Source organism: Zootoca vivipara, chromosome 10 (assembly GCF_965207765.1).
Source record: "Zootoca vivipara chromosome 10, rZooViv2.hap1.1, whole genome shotgun sequence".
Taxonomy (NCBI): domain Eukaryota; kingdom Metazoa; phylum Chordata; class Lepidosauria; order Squamata; family Lacertidae; genus Zootoca; species Zootoca vivipara.
In genome coordinates this window covers 54,127,598-54,146,246 of record NC_142593.1, presented here as the reverse complement: position 1 = coordinate 54,146,246, position 18,649 = coordinate 54,127,598, and the positions used below count along the sequence as shown (strand labels likewise).

The 18,649-nt window shown below is 44.8% G+C and overlaps 1 protein-coding gene across 3 annotated transcripts in view; it reads left to right on the top strand.

Annotated features, from left to right (window-relative positions):
• The window catches only part of KATNAL2 (katanin catalytic subunit A1 like 2), a 32,985-nt gene that overhangs the window by 9,631 nt on the left and 4,705 nt on the right, over window positions 1-18,649 (top strand). The window contains exons 3-15 of one of the 3 annotated variants that reach the window (XM_035100585.3): window positions 482-648; window positions 1,866-1,902; window positions 2,676-2,799; window positions 4,483-4,578; window positions 4,856-4,954; window positions 6,225-6,302; window positions 7,272-7,370; window positions 9,149-9,212; window positions 10,109-10,227; window positions 13,490-13,581; window positions 15,611-15,721; window positions 16,766-16,928; window positions 18,512-18,614. In XM_035100585.3, coding sequence (XP_034956476.1) covers window positions 482-648; window positions 1,866-1,902; window positions 2,676-2,799; window positions 4,483-4,578; window positions 4,856-4,954; window positions 6,225-6,302; window positions 7,272-7,370; window positions 9,149-9,212; window positions 10,109-10,227; window positions 13,490-13,581; window positions 15,611-15,721; window positions 16,766-16,928; window positions 18,512-18,614 — 1,352 coding nt within the window. The remainder of the gene's footprint in view (window positions 1-481; window positions 649-1,865; window positions 1,903-2,675; window positions 2,800-4,482; window positions 4,579-4,855; window positions 4,955-6,224; window positions 6,303-7,271; window positions 7,371-9,148; window positions 9,213-10,108; window positions 10,228-13,489; window positions 13,582-15,610; window positions 15,722-16,765; window positions 16,929-18,511; window positions 18,615-18,649) is intronic. The other 2 variants (XM_035100586.3, XM_035100587.3) reach the window with 2 other exon arrangements.

The following is an 18,649-nucleotide window of genomic DNA, read 5'->3' as shown; positions in this document are numbered from 1 at the left end:
ACTCTCAGGGGAGGAGTGTTTGCCATGTGATGAGAGGATGTCTGCTATCACAAGATGACTGTCATTGAAAGGACCTTGTGTTCCATAAGAACATATAGATAGCTAATAAATATTTAAAATGCCAGTGTCAGGATGGGGTAGAAAGCAGGAGGCAAGGGGTCCATGGTCCCTGTGGGCACTATTTTGGGAACTCCAGGAATAGGCTATGATGCCATCTGTTGGAGGCGCATACAAAATAGTGGCTATTGGGTAGAGCTGTTTGCCCAGTGGCAGCTTGGGGGTTGAAGCCACTTGGAAAGACCAACATCAGAGATGATGATGATGATGTTCTTAACAGCTTCAGTGGTGATGCAATGATTCTGGTCCTGTTTTATGTTGCCATTCCCCCTTCCCACATCTTTTGTTTTAAATGTTTTGGGTTTTTCCCCCTACAATGTTATAACAATTGAATAAACTGAACCCCCAAATCTGTAATTCCCAGTTATGTCGACACTGCAAATGCATTGGAGCAAGAAACGAAGCTGGGCTTGCGGCGCTTTGAAGTTTGCGACAATGTTGACCTTGAGACTATTTTGATGGAATACGAAAGCTACTACTATGTCAAATTCCAGAAGTACCCAAAGATTACCAAAAAAGCCTTAGACACCAGTATGTGGCTAATTTCCAGAATAAATGTGTGTGGGTTTTTTTTTTCTTCTTCTCAGGTTTTAAATTCAGATTTTGTTATTACCACTAGTATTTAAAATTTTCTTTAACACCAGCAGCGTGCTGGTGTGGTAGCATTCCTCCTCGCTTTACCCTTATAACAGGCCTGTGAGGTACAGTAGGTTAAACTGAAAGAATGTGACTGGCCCCAAATCACCCCAGTGAACTTTACGGCTGAGTAGGGATTTGAACTCCCAGACCCCAGTCTGACACTCAACCACTGTGCCACACTGGCTTACCGAAGCTGGTTTCTGTGTGCATATCACTTGCTGGATTCAGAGCTGTGGGTGCAAACTGATGCAAATTGGAATGGTGATAGCCGCTCTCCATTCTGCATTAAAGGTGCTGACATTTAAAGTCCTAAATGGCCTCGGCCCAGTACACCTGAAGGAGCGTCTCCACCCCCATCATTCAGCCCGGGCACTGAGGTCCAGCTCTGAGGGCCTTTTTGTGGTTCCCTCACTACGAGAAGTGAGGTTACAGGGAACCAGGCAGAGGGCCTTCTTGGTAATGGGATGGAATTTATGTACGCAATTCACTGCCTTGGAAGTTATCTTGTGCAAACCTTTCTGAGATGAATGGATGCTTTGCAAGGGTCCTACCAGGCACTTGTGTGGTTTGCTTTTGCTTCAGTGGGGTTCGAGCAGAACTTCCCAGTCAGTTGTGTTCCACGTTGTTGCCTGCATGTTTAAAACATATAATACAATACAGTAACCAGTCAGCTACATTTCCATGCATTATTATATGGATATATGAATAATATTATTGTCCTAATATATATTTGATTCTTGGTAGCCTACTGTATTCTGTGGAAACTCATTCCAGGTGTCAATATATTTATCCAAACAAAGTCTACATCTGTAAGCAATCCTTTCAGATGATGTGGGTGTTGTCGTGTCATCAACCATTGATTAAAGGGGATCATGTATTTAGTCTTCCAGTTCATCAATACCAGTCTCTTGTAGAATCCATTTTTATTGTCCAGTTGTCAGCTTCCATTATAGGGAAGAACAACTTGTGTTAGGGCAAAGAGTAGATCACTGTGCAGGGCAAGCTTCAGCATGCTTAACTTTGTGGCTGGATTGTGGCCCTTGACTATATACATTATATTATTTAAAAGAAAGGCAAATTCTCTCTTCTCTCCCCCCCCCCCCAAACAGCAGACAACAAACCAAGAATTGGAGGAAAACAAAAAAGGTAAGAGAAATGGCTGCCATGAGGACACCATTGGTAGTAAAAAAGATTTTTCGTAGTCATGCAACCACAACATTATTCCTGATGGGTGCATTCCAAGAGTGGGCAGGGCCAGACCTAAAGTGGGTGGTGCCAAACACAAAATTGCACCTCTTTAGCATAGGACACACTCTTGGTAGAGGCACACACAGTCATAGTCCCAACACACACACACACACACACACTGCTCCTGCTTAAACCACATTACAAAGTGTGTTGCACTGAGGATGAAAAGAGCCCGTCCCAGTTTGTCAGGGTCTCCCATGTACTGGAGCAGGGTCAGCAAACTTTTTCAGCAGGTCCACTGTCTCTCAGACCTTGTGGGGGCCGGACTATATTTTGAAGGGGAAAAAATGAACAAATTCCTATGCCCCACAAATAACCCAGAGATGCATTTTAAATAAAAGCACACATTCTACCACGTCAAAACATCAGGCAGGCCCACAAATAACCCAGAGATGCATTTTAAATAAAAGCACACATTCTACTTGCGGGGCAGATTTAGAAGGTGATTGGGCTGGATCTGGCCCCGGGCCTTAGTTTGCCTACCCATGTACTGGAGGGTGGGTGCCCAGGGAGAGGGTGGAGCTTTAGCCGGGAGAGGGGGTGTGGCCTGCCAGGAGTGCCAGGAGCTAGGTGGGGAAATCCCATCCTTACCTTAGTCCTTCACTATTGTCAAGGCAGGTTGTAAACCTGACACTTCCTGAAAGCCTTGCTTTTTGTTGTTGTTGTTCCAGGGCAACAAGCAGCACATGTCGGAATCTTCCTAAGATTCAACCAGCAAATCAGAGGCCAGTTTCAAAAAGTATTTCTCGTAGGACAATCGAGCCAAAACATTCCAGCATGGATAGTCCTAAAGAGGTTGAGATTCCTTTTTTATTTCCTCCTCCCGCTCCCGTTTTGTAAATTTGGCGAGTGCAGTGCGCTTAGCAATAGGATACAGCAACCGGTAGATTACTTGCTAAAACCTTTATAGGAGGTTTTGTGTAACGGTATCAGAGAGGTAGAAGGATAATAATAATTAAATAATAATAATTAAAACTTTGGACATCCTGGGACAACCACAGACAGAAATCTGCTTAATAGACATTCCGTCTCCCCAGCAAACTTTGGGAAGAAGTGTTGGAAGGATGGCAACAGCTTTGTAGACAGATAATTGCCTGTATCCTCACCAAATTACAATTCCCCAAGCTTATTGGGTGTAAGCATTTCAAATTATCAACCAGATAACTGGAGTAAGATTAGAATGGATGCCTTAAATATGTTGCTAGATTGTATACAAGATATGCCATAACAAAGGAAGTGAAAACTTGATTATTTATCTCTTAATTGCAGCAAGGGTTGTTCTTGCCCAATATTGGAAAAGCTCTATTGTCCCATCTGTTAGGGAATGGTTATTTAAATCATTAGAAATTGCTCATATGAGTAAGCTAAAAGAGATGGTGTATACAAATGAAATGGACAAGCTGTATACACAGTGTTTTCTAAATGGCAGCTTTTTGTTCCTTATTGAAAAAAACAATTATGGATTAGGGAGTCTTGATATATTTTCATTTACAGAGAGAGTGAGAATATGTGTATAGATTTGCATAATTAGAAGGGAGGGGAAACAATTCCTCAGATCCTTTGGGGATTAGCATTACAGTTAAACTAGACTATAACCAAAATGTGTTTCTACTATAGATATACCCTCTGTATTCCAAAACTATTCTGAGAGTGTTGGGTAACCTGGCTTGGATGAAAAGAGAGAGAAAAGTGTATATAGCTGGATCTGTTTCAAGTGTTACCGCTGCTAAACTTGTAACTGTGGCAGTAATGGCTGGCTTGCACGTCACATTAAACCATAGTTTAAAACAAACTATGGTTCAGTGTGAACAAGCAGTGTGCTGACCCACATTGCCCAAAAGGTTCCCCTGCCCTTGCTGCTTCCATGCCACAGACAAAACAAGCCAGAGTGATTATTTCCAGCTGCCCCCTCCCTGCTCTTCAGGGGTGTCTTACTGAGCAAAGTTCAATATTGAGCATTCCTGCTTTTTCTCATTTCCTGAACTGTGCTCAACAGGAAGCAAAGGCAGAGATCAGCACCGTTGTGTACTAGCAGCAACCATCATGGATGTTACAAACTCCAATAGAATGCATTGGTTGCGCTGGGGGTGCCAGGCACAGAGAATTGTGGGAGTTTCTCAAACATGCCCGCTTGGAAACCTGGAACCAGTGTGGTGTAGTGGTTAAGAGCGGTAGACCCGTAATCTGGGGAACCGGGTTCACGTCTCCGCTCCTCCACATGCAGCTGCTGGATGACCTTGGACTAGTCACACTTCTCTGAAGTCTCTCAGCCCCACCCACCTCACAGGGTGTCTGTTGTGGGGAAGGAGGCGAAAGGGGATTGTTAGCCGCTTTGCGACTCCTTCGGGTAGTGATAAAGCGGGATATCAAATCCAAACTCTTCTTCTTCTTCTTCTTCTTCTTCTTCTTCTTCTTCTTCTTCTTCTTCTTCTTCTTCTAATTTCAAAATTGGCCTATGCTTGTGTTTGTTTTCTGTAGGAGAGTGAAGATGCTTTTTCCCGAGTGCCATCTGAGTTTGGTTTAAACGTGTCTGCAATCCAGAAAGGAAGTGGAGAAGGCACTCATCCTAGGAGGGTTAGTCAGAAGCCTCACAGCATGCATGGATTGTTATTATAAGAGTGTTTGGGTATCTGAAGGTGGAACCTTATGGATGTCTTACAGCAGCCTTCCCTAAATTGGTGCCCTACAGATGGTTTGGGGCAGCCCCACCTTCACCCGTTGTTGATCCAGTGGCTTCCCTACTGGTCTGGCTTCTTACATTTTGGTTCCCTGTCCAACATCTCTTGTGTTCCAGGCTGAAGACCTGCCATGGGCTTCAGGGTCCGGTAAACACTATTTGTTTCTCCTGTAGGGCCAAATCATTGATTTCCGTGGGATGATTCAGGATGCTATCAAAGGAGCATCAAATGAAATTGCTGTGCACAGCCTTAACTGCAATCCAGATCCTTCGGTGAGTGATATTCTTTCTGCCTAGTAAAATAAAATTTGAGAAGAAATAAGTGTCATGCGTGTGGAGGAAAAACTTAAACACGTTGCAGAGTCCCCCAAAATAGACCAGAGACAGTAGTACGTCATCCAGAAGAGCTTTTACTGGTGCTAAAAGCAAATGACCATAATGGCCACGAATCCGAATACAATCAGGAATGGCACAGTCCATAAGAAATCCAGTTGCAATAAAACTTAACAAGAACTTATAATAAGTCTAAAACCTTAACACGAAGCATACTATATATAGAACACCACACAGAGCAAAAGAGAGACAGAAAGAGAAAGTGAGACCCGGGCTCCTTCTGGCCAGTATTTATAATCAGCATGACCTTGCAGAATAGAGATAAGAGACAGCTGTACTCAGCTTCCAGAAGGTATAACCCAAACAACTCATGACCCTTCTGCCTGCTTCTCTCACACAGAGAAGCTTCTACTAGCTTCTAGAATCCTCTTGTATTAAGCAGAATAGAAAAGATCTCTACACATCAGATCAATGCTTTGTGCACTAAGAAACGCAAACTGACAATAAGTATCTGGTAAATCCAACTGGGAAGAAAAGTCTTTTGGAGTGGCCTTTGGACTTGCATGTATCATCCTCTCTCCTCTCCTTGACATGCATAGATGGTGACGTCCGAACTGGAAGTTCTTTTGGCTGTTCAAACGCAATAGCACCTTAGATCCTGGATAGGATGTAGTCTCTCCTCCTATCCACATAGCCACAGCATCTCCCAATTTGGACTTTACCTTCCTCCTAGGTGGAGGAATTGTGTGGGGAGAGCGTGGGGACTTTAAAACGCTGCATATGCACAGGGATAGAGATGGGGCAGGGGAAGATAGCTTGAACAGGACTTAATATGAAAAAAAAAACCTAATCCAAAAATGGTGTTGCATACTTAAAACTTTCACATACTCAATTTAAAGTTTAGCAGCCCCTCAAAATAACCGAAACAATATTTTTTTGTATGCTATAGCATGTCCAACTACCAAGAGACTGTGATCTACTCAAGAATAAAAAGACCGGCTGTGATCTACCCATTGTCATTGCCAGGAGTTGTTGAGCTTTTTTAAGGGAAGGGATGACCAAAGTTGTTGAGCGATTTTTTGGGGTTGTTGTTGTTGTTGTACTTGTTGCACTTCATGCCGCGATCAACCTGGGACACCCCCGCAATCGACCTATTGGACGTGCCTGCTATGCTGTATATAGATTGCATGTACATGTGTCTTTTTTGTAGGAACGGTTATTGAAACCTCTGGGTGCCTTTATTGGGATGACTGGTGAAATGAGAGAACTTGCGACGGTTGTGAGCAGGGTAAGACCGAACCTTGTTTCTTTTCAGTCCTGGAGCATATGCTGAGCCTAGTTGGCCAAGGAATGAATCCTCCGCTTCTCCGCATTTCCGTACCCAACATCAGGATGGGGGAACAGGAGGAAGGTCTATGAATAACCCCATTCTGGATACAGCCCAGCAGGAGAGTCCCCTGTGGAAGCCCCAACCTTCATTCTTCTAGCACAGCTTCCACCCTCTGCCGTGGGGTCCATGCAAGAGATTTCCCTGCTGGGTTGTGCTCTCTGTGTATGCACAGGAGGCGAGACTTGACGCTCTGTGGGGAACCCTTTTCAGATTGAGGGCTTCGTTCACATCTGGGAAGCTTTCTGGGGCTGGGCTGGGGCTAGAGGTGAAAATGGGCAAAGCAACAAGTGAAAATTCTAACTTTCTACATCAAACTAGTTCAAGCATTCACTCCTCAACATGTTTCATCTGATGCACAGCAAGGAGCTGCTGGGATGGGTAGCAGGGAAGAGCCCAGACCTTTACATGTACTTAGAGACCTTCACTTAGGGTACCTTGTGCTCAGCCCATGGGCCATAAAACTCCCACACTGCAGCCCTAAACCTAGATGCTCTGCAGGAGCATCTGTTTCATTGGGATTTACTCCTAAGTGAGCCTGTTCAGAATTTTCAGTTCTCTGCTGCAATAACAATTTTGTGCTTATACCTTCTCTGTGTTTCTCAGGCTTGGATCCCCAGCTGTTGTTGGGACTACAACTCCCATCATTCCTGACTGCTGGCCCTGCTAGCGAGGGATGATGGGAGTTGTAGTCTAACAACAGGCTGGGGACCCACTGAGAAACACTGCAAAGCAACCTGTCTCTTTCTGTGTCACTGTTTTGTTTTTATGCTCTGGCATAACGGAGCTTATTTTGCTGCACCGATGTTTGCCTGACTGTACAGGGAAGCTGCAGCCCTGCCTTTAAGAAGACCAAAAAATGTCTTGCAGGATATCTACCTCCACAACCCGAATGTAAAGTGGGACGATATCATTGGCCTCGATGCAGCCAAGCGGTTGGTCAAGGAAGCTGTTGTGTACCCAATTAGGGTAAGAGAACCTGTTTTGAAAGCTTCTTTCTCTCTGGTTTGGCACTCCTGATCTTGAAAGTGTCAACTTCTCAGCAGTGTTCAAAACTCTCATTGCTCTAAGCGCATGTTGCGATGGGGAATTTCATTAGTGCGAGCAGTTTCTGATCCCTAGGCGCAGTACTGCGCCTAAAATTTTGGATTAAAACTGCAGAGTGGAAGGAAAGGAGGAGCTTTTTTCTGCCTCCCCACTTCCAACTACTCTTTTAAGACTGGAGAAGAGACCCTCTTAAAAATATGAGGGGGTGGGCAGGGGAAGAACTAAACCATGTTAAAAAAGAACATAATATTTTAGCTGCAGTTCATTCATTTTCAGCTTTGTATTCTTGTTATTAAAAAAGCACACCTAGACATTCCGTTGTTGCGCCCATAACCTAGGTTTAAGGTGCCATTTAGCTCCTAGCTTTCATATCTCGGTTTCTAGCACTGATTTTCAGAGGGGGCTAGGGCAGGCTTCCTCAACCTCGGCCCTCCAGATGTTTTGAGACTACAATTCCCATCATCCCTGCTGGCTAGGGATCATGGGAGTTGTAGGTCAAAAACAACTGGAGGGCCGAGGTTGAGGAAGCCTGGGCTAGGGAGCCAAATTGGGCCAGACATGGAATGAGGAATGAGCATCAGATGGAGCTGCCTTGGTTGAGCTGTCTCTGAAGTTGACTGGCATTTCAGCGCCTCCTACTGCCTGCCAGCCAGAGTACAGCTTCATTCCAGTGCTGCTGTGGTGCAGGAGTTTGGCTGCAGCTTTCCCTTCTTGGGCTGTAGGACCCAGATCTCCCTTTACCTTGGGTGGCTGTCCTCTACATGCAGAAGGTCCAAGCTTCAGCCCTTGACATTTCTGATTAAAAAGCATTAGGAACTGGTAATCACAGAGACCCTTTCATGAGACCCTGGGTACCCTCTGCCAGTCAAAGTAGACAGTACTAGGCTGGATGGATATATATATAAGCACTCGTGTTTTTTGGAGTACGTATTCATCTCACTGGCAGTGTCTTTTCAGTGTTTCAGACAGAAGAGACATTTCTGCGTCTGAGACTTTAGAGAGATGCTGCCTACCAGAGTAGGCTGTGATGACCTAAATGGATGAATGTCCTGATCATGCATTAGACAGCTTCGTTGTCTCCTCAAAACACAGATCTTCAGTATTTAAGTCAGAGTTGGGAGGGACCACAAGATCATCTAGTCCAACCCCCTGAAATGCAGGAATGTTTTTGCCCAATGTGGGGCTTGAACCCACGGCCCTGAGATTAAGAGTCTCATGCTCTATCGACTGAGCTACCCCAGCCCTAAGAAACCTTACATTGAGCCATCACTGGTCATAGATTAAGTCACAGAGCTGTAGAGTATTTGTTGGATGACTGTAATGAAAGATAGACTGCCCTGTCTCCATCCCCACCCACCCCACTGTTGCTTACAATACCTTTAGACATGCCCAAGGATATGCCTGCAAAACAGACCTTTCTTCTCTCTCATTTACGTGCTTTGGTGAAGCTGGAAGTCTGCGAAGCAGAATCTGCAAGAGGTTGCTATTTTGCCTCGAGTTTATTGCATGTCTTCTCTGTGTCAGTTACACATGGAGTTCAGTTGCAAACTGCCCCCATAATTCACGTGCTCTACAGATGAACTGTTGCGAAATCAACATATTGGGGTGGTGGTCGTTTGGGTGCCCAAAATGGTTGCAAAAATTGCAGTTTGACTCCCAAGAATTATTATTTAATTCTGATATTATTTTTCTCTGCTTAGTATCCACAACTGTTTACTGGCATCCTCTCTCCATGGAAAGGACTATTGCTCTACGGGCCCCCAGGTACTGTGCATAATTAATAACTACAGTTTGCGAATGAACTCCCGCATTCCCTTAAACCACAGCTTGAGAGACCTTTTTATGCATCCCCTTCCCTTAGGGTAAACACCTTTCTTACTCCTGGCTGAAGGCAGACATAACATATTTCAATATTGTTCACATCCACTGTGTGGACCTGGCCCCATAACTTCTCTTGCAGCCTTGCATATCTTGTGAGATGAATGCATAGCTGCCAAGTTTTCCCTTTTCTCGCGAGGAAGCCTATTCAGCATAAGGGAAAATCCCTTTTAAAAAGGGATAACTTGGCAGCTATGGATGAATGCAAGATCAGCTTCCATTTTTGACCCTCTGGCTGCAGAGTTGCTGTTCTCCATTTAAAAGGAGAATGTTTTAAAGAGACATGTTTCCCATATGCATGCCTTTTTAAAAGCAACCACCACCACCTGCGAATCCCTTGCAAAACCGCTCCAAAGACTGGGAGTGTTATTGACAGAATGGTTAAAAAACGGTCACTGCATCTGTTTTGGGAGGGTTTATTTTATGCAAGGAAAGCAGGTCTGTGACTTAGCTGCTACGTACAATCTCAATAGTACCCTTTCTTCCTATCTCTAGTCCCCCCATTCCTGGGAGAATATTATTTCTCCCAAACCTGAATGATAGTGTTAAGACAGAGAGACAAGGTTTTCTTCCCAGCTAACACTTGCTTGAATGCTGGTCGAGTGATTGTTACGGAAACGCCACTGCCGATAAATTGTTTCACTTTTTCCAAACTCCTTTCAAATGGTCAATTGGGGATTTTTAATGGAGGTATGCCTCTTCTGACCAAATAGCTGAGGGAGAAATGTTGAGGAGCGCCTATGTCAAGACTGAGTGCTGACTGATTTTCCTGCACCTTGTAGGCACTGGGAAGACTTTGCTAGCCAAAGCTGTTGCCACTGAATGCAACACAACCTTCTTCAACATCTCGGCATCCACCATCGTCAGCAAATGGAGGGGGGATTCAGAAAAGCTTGTGAAAGTAAGAGCGCCTTCTGTTTTTCTCATGTCCTGGCGGAAATCCGCAGTGTTTGGCAGAGAATCTTGTGAGTGAGGTGGCCTAACGCAGGAATGGATATATTCTTCCCCCTCCCCGCCTTTCTTTTCTAGAAGCCCCACCACCCAACTCTTGCTTTGTACCATTCAAATGTGAGTTTACTTTCTGGAACAGGGAAGGTGTAGCTAGCCTAACTTAAGTGATCCCGAGTCTTCAGTTTGTCTTAGGGATGCAAGAGTTTCCTTGCTAGAACAGGGCAAGGTCCACCTAGACCTGTATCTGTATATCTATATCTGTATCATCTATATCAGGACGCGGGTGGCACTGAGGTCTAAACCACTGAGCCTCTTGGGCTTGCTGATCAGAAGGTTGGTGGTTCGAATCCCCGCAGCGGAGTGAGCTCCCGTTACTCTGTCCCAGCTCCTGCCAACCCAGCAGTTTGAAAGCATGCCTGTGCAAATAGATAAATAGGTACTGCTGCAGTGGGAAGGTAAATAGCATTTCTGAGCGCTCTGGCTTCCGTCACAGTGTCCTGTTGCGCCAGAAGCGGTTTAGTCATGGTGGCCACAGGACCCGGAAAGCTGTCTATGGACAAATGCCGGCTCCCTCGGCCTGAAAGTGGAGATGAGTGCTGCACCCCATGGTCAAATTCGACTGGACTTAGCCGTCCAGGGATCCTTTACCTTTTACCTTATCTATATCTATACCTGACCAAGGTAACATATATTCGGTGCTACCAAAAAGAAATGAAGGCAGAATTCTACAGCCTTACATAAATTATAATAAAATTTCTTAGTTTTGCATAATTTTGCTAGTTATGGGGAGGGCAATGACAGGCCAAGAAGCACTTGAAATCCTACCCCACTCTGTCTTTGGAGATTTTACCAAGGGTTTGTTAGCGCACTGATCACACACTGCTAAACCTATCATTGGAGTTCTAAGGGCTAGGTGCTTTTATTATTAAATGACACCTTTCTTAAGTTATCTGGCCTTTTTCTTTCTGTACTGGTGTGTAAATGCATAATCCATCTGTAATCATCTGGCTGCAGCAGTGAATTAGGCTCTCAGTATGTGGTTCCATTAACGGCAAAGATTAAAGTTGCAACTTCAGACCCATGCTGGAGTTTGTGTCAGAATGGAGTTTGAATGCAGTCATCTTTTTAAGCAAGGAAAGCAAGAACACATGATGCTAAAAGTGACAGGATATTGGGTTTTACCTCTCCTTAAGAGTTCTGTTTGTAGAGAAAAATAAGCCATCATCCTTAGTTTAAAAAGAAAATCCAAGAAAAATCTCATTTTGTGTAATACTTGGGATTATCCACGTTGTGTTTTGATCAGGAAAACGGAAGCTATTTAGTCCAACCAACCCAACTTTATTCTAACTTGCATTTACGTTTTTAAAAACCCCTTATTTAAAAACATATATGGGGCAACAATACATAAAAGGGGGATGTTTTAATCCTTGGTGCTCTTTTAGGATTTGCCCAGAATCCCTTTCTGGAATAATTTTCTTCTATCCTATTATTCTCCATATACTTGGGTAGGATTTAGGAGAAAAGATTTAAAATGCAAAGACAGGATTATTTGTGTGTGTTTGCTCTTTCTCTCCTCTTTTATAAGCCGTCCAGATTTAAGAAGTGGTTTGGCCTACCAAACCAAGGCAGCGTTTCAGATATTTTCTCCAACTAGCCTTCTGGCACCTGCGTTTCCTTCTCTCTCTCTCTGGCAGCCAGAGCCCAGAACAAGTGCAGCTTTTTATTTTATTAACTCTGTACCCTCAGTTCTCCGAATGGATCATAAGATCATAATGACATAACATGAGTAAGTGAACATTGTCATTCTCTACAGTCTAACTACATCAAAGCCAAAAATGTACAGCATTTGGCTCTATTCCAGACCACACTTGGAAGTTCCAATTAGTTTAGCATTTTTAATATATGCAGTGAAAACAAATGAAGCCTGAGCTTCATGTGTTTGACATTAATACCTTTGTTTTGGGTAATAACTGATTTATCTAAATGGTCTGCAGTGAACGGAATAATTGTAAATGTAGGTTAAAGAGGAATGTGCAGGAAGAACATAGCAATGCAGTTCATAAGTGGTTCATCATATGATCCTTGGAGGTTTTTAAGCAGAGGTTGGACGGCCATCTGTCATGTATGATCTAGTTGAGATCCCTGCATTGCAGGCGTTGGACTAGATTACTCTTGGGGTCCCTTCCAAGTCTACAATTCTATGGTTCTATGAACATGCATAAGATATGCGTGTACCTGATGTTGCTCTTCTCCTGCCCCAAAATTTGAGTTCTACAAGCCCCATTGAAAAGAACAGGAAGAAAGAATGTAAAAAGAGCTGGATCAGTCCAAGGGCTCATCTAGCCCAACATACTGTTCTCACAATGGCCAGTCAGATGCCTAAGGGACCTGAGTGCAACTTTCTTTCTTTCTTTCTTTCTTTCTTTCTTTCTTTCTTTCTTTCTTTCTTTCTTTCTTTCTTTCTTTCTTTCTTTCTTTCTTTCTTTCGCGATCACTCGTAGCCAAGTAAAATTGTCTTCCATGAACACAGTCTTAACAGTGAGTCTGTAAGTGACTGTGGAGGCCAGTTCTGGATCTACACGTCCTTCCACAGTGGTCACATAGTTTTCCGGGCAGGAGTTGATCACGGTGAGGGTTTGCCAAGTGTGCCTTCCTCTTAGCGCGTTTCTCCCTTTCGTCCTGAGTTTGAGCGTCTTCAAAGCCCACGACACATTTGGTAAAGGCTGTTCTCCAATTGGAGTGCTCGCAGGCCAGTGTTTCCCAGTTGTCGGTATTTATACTACATTTTTAATGATTTTCCTTGAGAGAGTCTTTAAACCTCTTTTGTTGACCACCAGCATTACACTTTCCATTTTTAAGTTTGGAGTAGAGTAGTTGCTTTGGAAGACTATAGTCAGGCATCTGAACAACATGACCAGTCCAACGAAGTTCATGTTGAAGAATCATCGCTTCATCACTGATGATCTTTGCTTCTTCCAGTGCACTGGCATTAGTTCGCCTGTCTTCTCAAGTTATGTGTAAAATTTTCCAGAGACACCACTGATGAAATCTTTCGAGGAGTTGGAGATGGCGTTAATAAGTGGTCCATGTTTCACAGCGCTCTCCCCGCTTGTGATCCCAGCAACTGAAGGTGCGCAAGAACATGGCGGTGGGGAGATTTGTCCCTCCTGACTTTAGCTGTCTCTCCCTCCTCCCCTTTTCTTTTTGGACAGGTGTTATTTGAACTTGCCCGCTACCACGCCCCCTCCACAATCTTCCTGGATGAGCTGGAGTCCGTCATGAGCCAACGAGGCACAACCCCAGGGTAACAAACGTTCAAGTGGGGGATACCCCTTTGCCGACTGTTTTCCATAAGGCCGATCCTCAACGGCTCAGAAATAAACCTACCTTGCTAACTGCAAGAAAAATATGTTTTCCCTTCTGTATATCTCGTTCTTCCACTTCTGACTCTGAGCATCCCTATGTTCAAATAAAGGAACAAATGCAGTATGTTTAGAAATCCAAACTGTTTGTGCCAGTAGGTCTGTGACTCAAGCTACTTAGCCTTCCCCCTGGGTTAAGCATGCCTGGGTCTGATCTGCTACCTAGTATAGTCTTGTTCTGAGCTCCCCAGAGGAAAGCTGGAATATAAGTGTAATCAGCAAGTATGTCAGTTTATGTCAGTTTATGTCAAGGGTGGGGAACCTGAGACCCAGGGCCAGATGAAACTTCTAGGTCTCTTTACCCAGCTCTTAGGGTTCTCCCTGGGCCTTGCCCTTCTCCAGCCCTGATCTGTGGCCCTACAGATGATGGTGCAATGCAGCTTCCATCAGTGCCGGCCAGCATGGCCAATGGTCAGGAACGAGAGGAGTTGTAGTCACACAGCATCTGAAGGGCTACAGATTCCACATCCCTCTTTTCGTCCACCCACCTGCATTTACATCCCAGCCAACATCCGTCCGTACAGTCATTCTCCTCCTGAGCCAGGTTCAAGGTCTCTGAATTAATCTACAAATCCCAGGGCGACTTAGATTAAGGACCGCCCAGATCAGGGTTTCCCAAACTTGGGTCTCCAGATGTCTTTCGGACTACAACTCCCATCATCCTTAGCTAGCAGGACTAGTGGTCAGGGATGATGGGATTTGTAATCCAAAAAAGGCTGGAGACCCGAGTTTGGGAAACCCTGGCCTAGACCCTTTTATCCTAGCTTAATTACGGAGATCATCTGCAGAAGTGTTGTAGGTTATTTTCCATGTTGACAAGGCTCATTTGGGATCAAAATGGAGCCTTTCGTTGGTGTGTCATCAACCCAGTATTGTGGAATACTCTTCCAATAGTGAATCAGCAGGTGCCTTCTGTTCCAACCTTTAAACATCTGCTGGAAATCCTTCCATCCCACCAGGCTTCTTCAGGCAGTTCAGAATTCATCTTTCCATAATAGTTGCTTGACGGTCTTTGTTTTTAAATTTTTTATGTACTTTTATTATATACAAATGCTATTGTAAATGGCTTTGTTATTCTCGATGATATAGTGGTAGATAAATATTTTTATAAATAAATGATAAAGTAACTTCCACCGTCAAGCACATCCCAAGCAGAGCACAAGATCTCACCATGGAAACCTGTAAAATTGGCTGTCGCCCAGTTGCAGAATGCAGACTTTGCCTGTACCAAAGAATGACAAAATCTGCTACGAAGCTCTCCTGCATGTCCCACATTCAGCCAAAAGGGAGTAGCGAACGGTTACAGATGTGTTTTTTGTGCTGCTCCCATTTGTTTCGGCAGAGCTTGCCCAGAAGAGCTCCTCAGTAGTTTGCATCATAGTTTGATACAAGGATATATAGGATTAGTAAGACACTCTGAATCAGACCAGAAGTCCATATTTCCTGGCATTTATTGGGAATGTACAAAGCTTGCCTACTGCCACTGAACTATGGCCCGTTTCTGTTCCCTGTAATTATCCAGGCTGATCTAACTTACGACTTAATAGCCTTCTCACTAAATGCTGGCTTTGGGATCTGCTCAGTGCCTCTTGCATTAATCTGCATGCAAAGATAAAACTCCAAAGTGTGCATTTCCTTTCGTTTTAGTGCTCTTATATGAGTGGATTCATTGCAGAATTAACTTCTGGGCATTAATCGTCATGAAGTTTGGACATAATGCTTAGGTTTTATCTCATGGAACTTAACCGCACTTGGAATTGGGGGTTGGGTGAGACAGGGAGATGCAAAACCCATGAATGGGTTTCTGCTTCTGAGCTTGTCCCTGTCTCTGTAATGGCAGCGGTCCGGATGCGGGCCAGGGAATAACATTGACTCCGCCCCTCCCTTTCTCCATCCTCCACATCTTGGTAGCGGTGAACACGAAGGAAGCCGGAGGATGAAAACGGAATTACTGGTGCAGATGGATGGCCTGGCCCGGTCAGATGATCTTGTCTTTGTTTTAGCGGCTTCCAACCTGCCCTGGTAAGATATCCGGAGAGTACGCTTTGAATACATTTGCGTGAGCCTCTAAACACAGATAAAGATTTTACTTAGACCCAGAGCAGTAAAAAGCCTTGATATTTGGTTAAAGCCTTCAAAGATTAATTGGGAGCTTTTTACTTTGCTCCTGCCATTCTTGCTGTTTGTGCCGCAGGAGTGCATAATCCTCCGTAAAGGCAACATATGCCGGCGCAAGCCAGCTGCTAATATTTAAAAAGGGGCTTGATGGCCAAGTTATTTACTATGGCTAAGCTAAAGAAGGGTTTCAGCAAAGAAACGCTTAAGGTGCTTAAAGCATCCAGTGCTCAGGAAAGATATGCTCTATAAATAGGCAAGGTTGGATTTCATTGGTATTAAAAGGCGACTTTTAAAAGTTTGAGGATAAAACCCTTCAGTTTTTTTAATGTCACGTAGATCTAGTGGAACAGCTGAAAATACGTACTATCCAGATCCTTCTTAGCATATTGGGTGGAAGTCCTGTTGGTGCTGTTGCACTCATGGAAGGCTTTTGATCCAGCAGACTCTTCCTCTTCCAACAGAAAAACGTGGAGAGGGGATTTTTGCCATCTCTGTCCCTCTTCCTGCAGCAAACCTTGCATTCTTATTAATAATAATAACAACGCCGCCCGATTACTGCAGGCTCGGTGATTTAAATATGGAAGCGTGAACAGCCTCTGTTGTAAAGCACTGTATGTTGAGGTTTAAGTTCTGATGGTCTGATCTTAGTTCACTGATAGCCCATTCCCGCACGCAGGTTCCTGCTTGATTCTGCCGTCCTCATGTGAGAATCATAGAGTTGGAAATGGACTCCAAGGCTCATCTAGTCCAACCCCCTGCAATCTCTGTTCAAGCATAAAAGTGCACTTGTGAACAAGTCCTGCCCTAACTGAGCCTGCCTCAGTCTGGGACTTGCGATCCCTCTCCACCCTTTCCCGTGATTTTCTAGAGATCGCAGCCAGCACTTCAGAAAATGGCGGACGGGCCCCTGTAGCCACGGTCATTCTTCCCTTCTCTTTCCTTCTCTAGGGAACTGGATTACGCGATGTTGCGTCGGCTTGAGAAGAGGATCCTGGTGGACCTCCCGAATAAAGAGGCAAGGCAGGCGATGGTTCAGCACTGGCTTCCTTCCGTGAGCAACAGCGGCGGAGTCCAACTGAGGACAGAGCTGGACTACAGCTTACTCAGTCAGGTGAGGAGAGGCCATCACTGTTAACGGTTGCACCTCACAGGGAGTTTTCACAGAGAGCAAGGTGTGGCAATTTGCCCTGAGTCAGGACCCAGCGTGTAAGGGGTTAAGCTTGGAACAGTTAGAACCCTCAGGGGCGGGCTCAGCCAAGGGATAAAAACCCCTCCCGAGTGGCAATGGGGGAGAGTTGGAGTTGGAGTTCAGTTGCAGTTGGAGTTGGAGTTGGAGTTGAGTAAGCTAGTGAAGTCAGAGTTGGTTGGGTTGTGAGAGTCAGAGAGCTAGGTGGAGTATTGGGGGGTAGGAACATACAGACAGGATAGCAGTGTGATATAAAACTAGTTGTGTTGTATAACTTAGAAGGTATAGGCCGGTTTAGGCAACGTTTTAAGTTCATGTACAATATTAACAATCCAGTAACCGCACGCATATGTACCAATAAATAAACTAAACTTGTTGTTTTTAAATCATATCCTGGTTTGTGTCATCTGAGAAGGGAAATAGCAAGTATCCAGCTGGCAGTCTGAGGGGAGCTGCAGCCTGGGATACAACATGTCATTGGTGCAGCACCAATCGATCTTGAAAACATCCAGTGGTGCTGTACAGGTCCAGGCGGGACCGTGACACAAGGCATATGCACACAGTGCATCGTAAGTAGGCCTGGGCATGTGCCAAGCTGACTCAACAGAAAGGAGGCCCACCACCCCAAGAGTCGTGTTTTGGTGGCCAACTTTAAAGGCACCTGACGCAGTTCCATTTTGGCTCTGAGGTTGTGCCTTCTCCTGGCTGGGAGACTGGTCTTGGAAACCTCCATGTCTGCTACTTTTGGGTTGTTTGGAACGAGATTCACAAGCAAAGGATGATAATGATAATAATATTTATACCCTGCCCTTCTGGCTGGGTTTCCCCAGCCACGCTGGGTGGCTCCCAACAGAGTATTAAAAACACGATAAAACATCAAACATGAAAAACTTCCCTAAACATGGCTGCCTTCAGATGTCTTCTAAAAGTCAGCTAGTTGTTTGTTTCCTTGACATCTGGTGGGAGGGTGTTCCACAGAGCGGGTGCCACTACCGAGAAGGCCCTCTGGCTGGTTCCCTGTAACCTCACTTCTCACAGGGAGGAAACCTCCAGAAGGCACTCGGAGCTGGACCTCAATGTCTGGGCTGAATGATGAGGGTGGAGACACTCCTTCAGGTATACTGGGCCGAGGCCATTTAGGGCTTCAAAGGTCAGCACCAGCACTTTGAATTGTGCTCGAAAACATACTGGGATGAAACTGAAGTACCCACCTGGCATCAATGAGCGAGGCAACATCCATTTGAGAGGCTAGAGAGCTGGGCAAGCAAGAGCAGCGTGTACTGAGGAATGGTTGGTCCTTCACTTCAGCAGGGCAGGAATTGGGGGGAAATAATTGGGGGGGAAGAGAGAGAGCCATATTCTAAATGGACAAGCTTGTGGAGGGGCGTTCCTTTGGACCTCAATCATTTTCTGAAACATTCCATGTTCTTCAAAATGCTACATTTACACCCATTTGCATTGGGAAGTTCCTGGAGACTGAACTGTGTCTTTCCTAATTTACTTACTAGGAGATGGAAGGATACTCTGGTTCTGACATCAAGCTGGTCTGCAAAGAAGCTGCTATGCGCCCTGTGAGAAAAATCTTCAGCGCCCTTGAAAATCACCAGCCAGGTACATCTGTGTTTTTGTGTTTTTATATTGTAAAC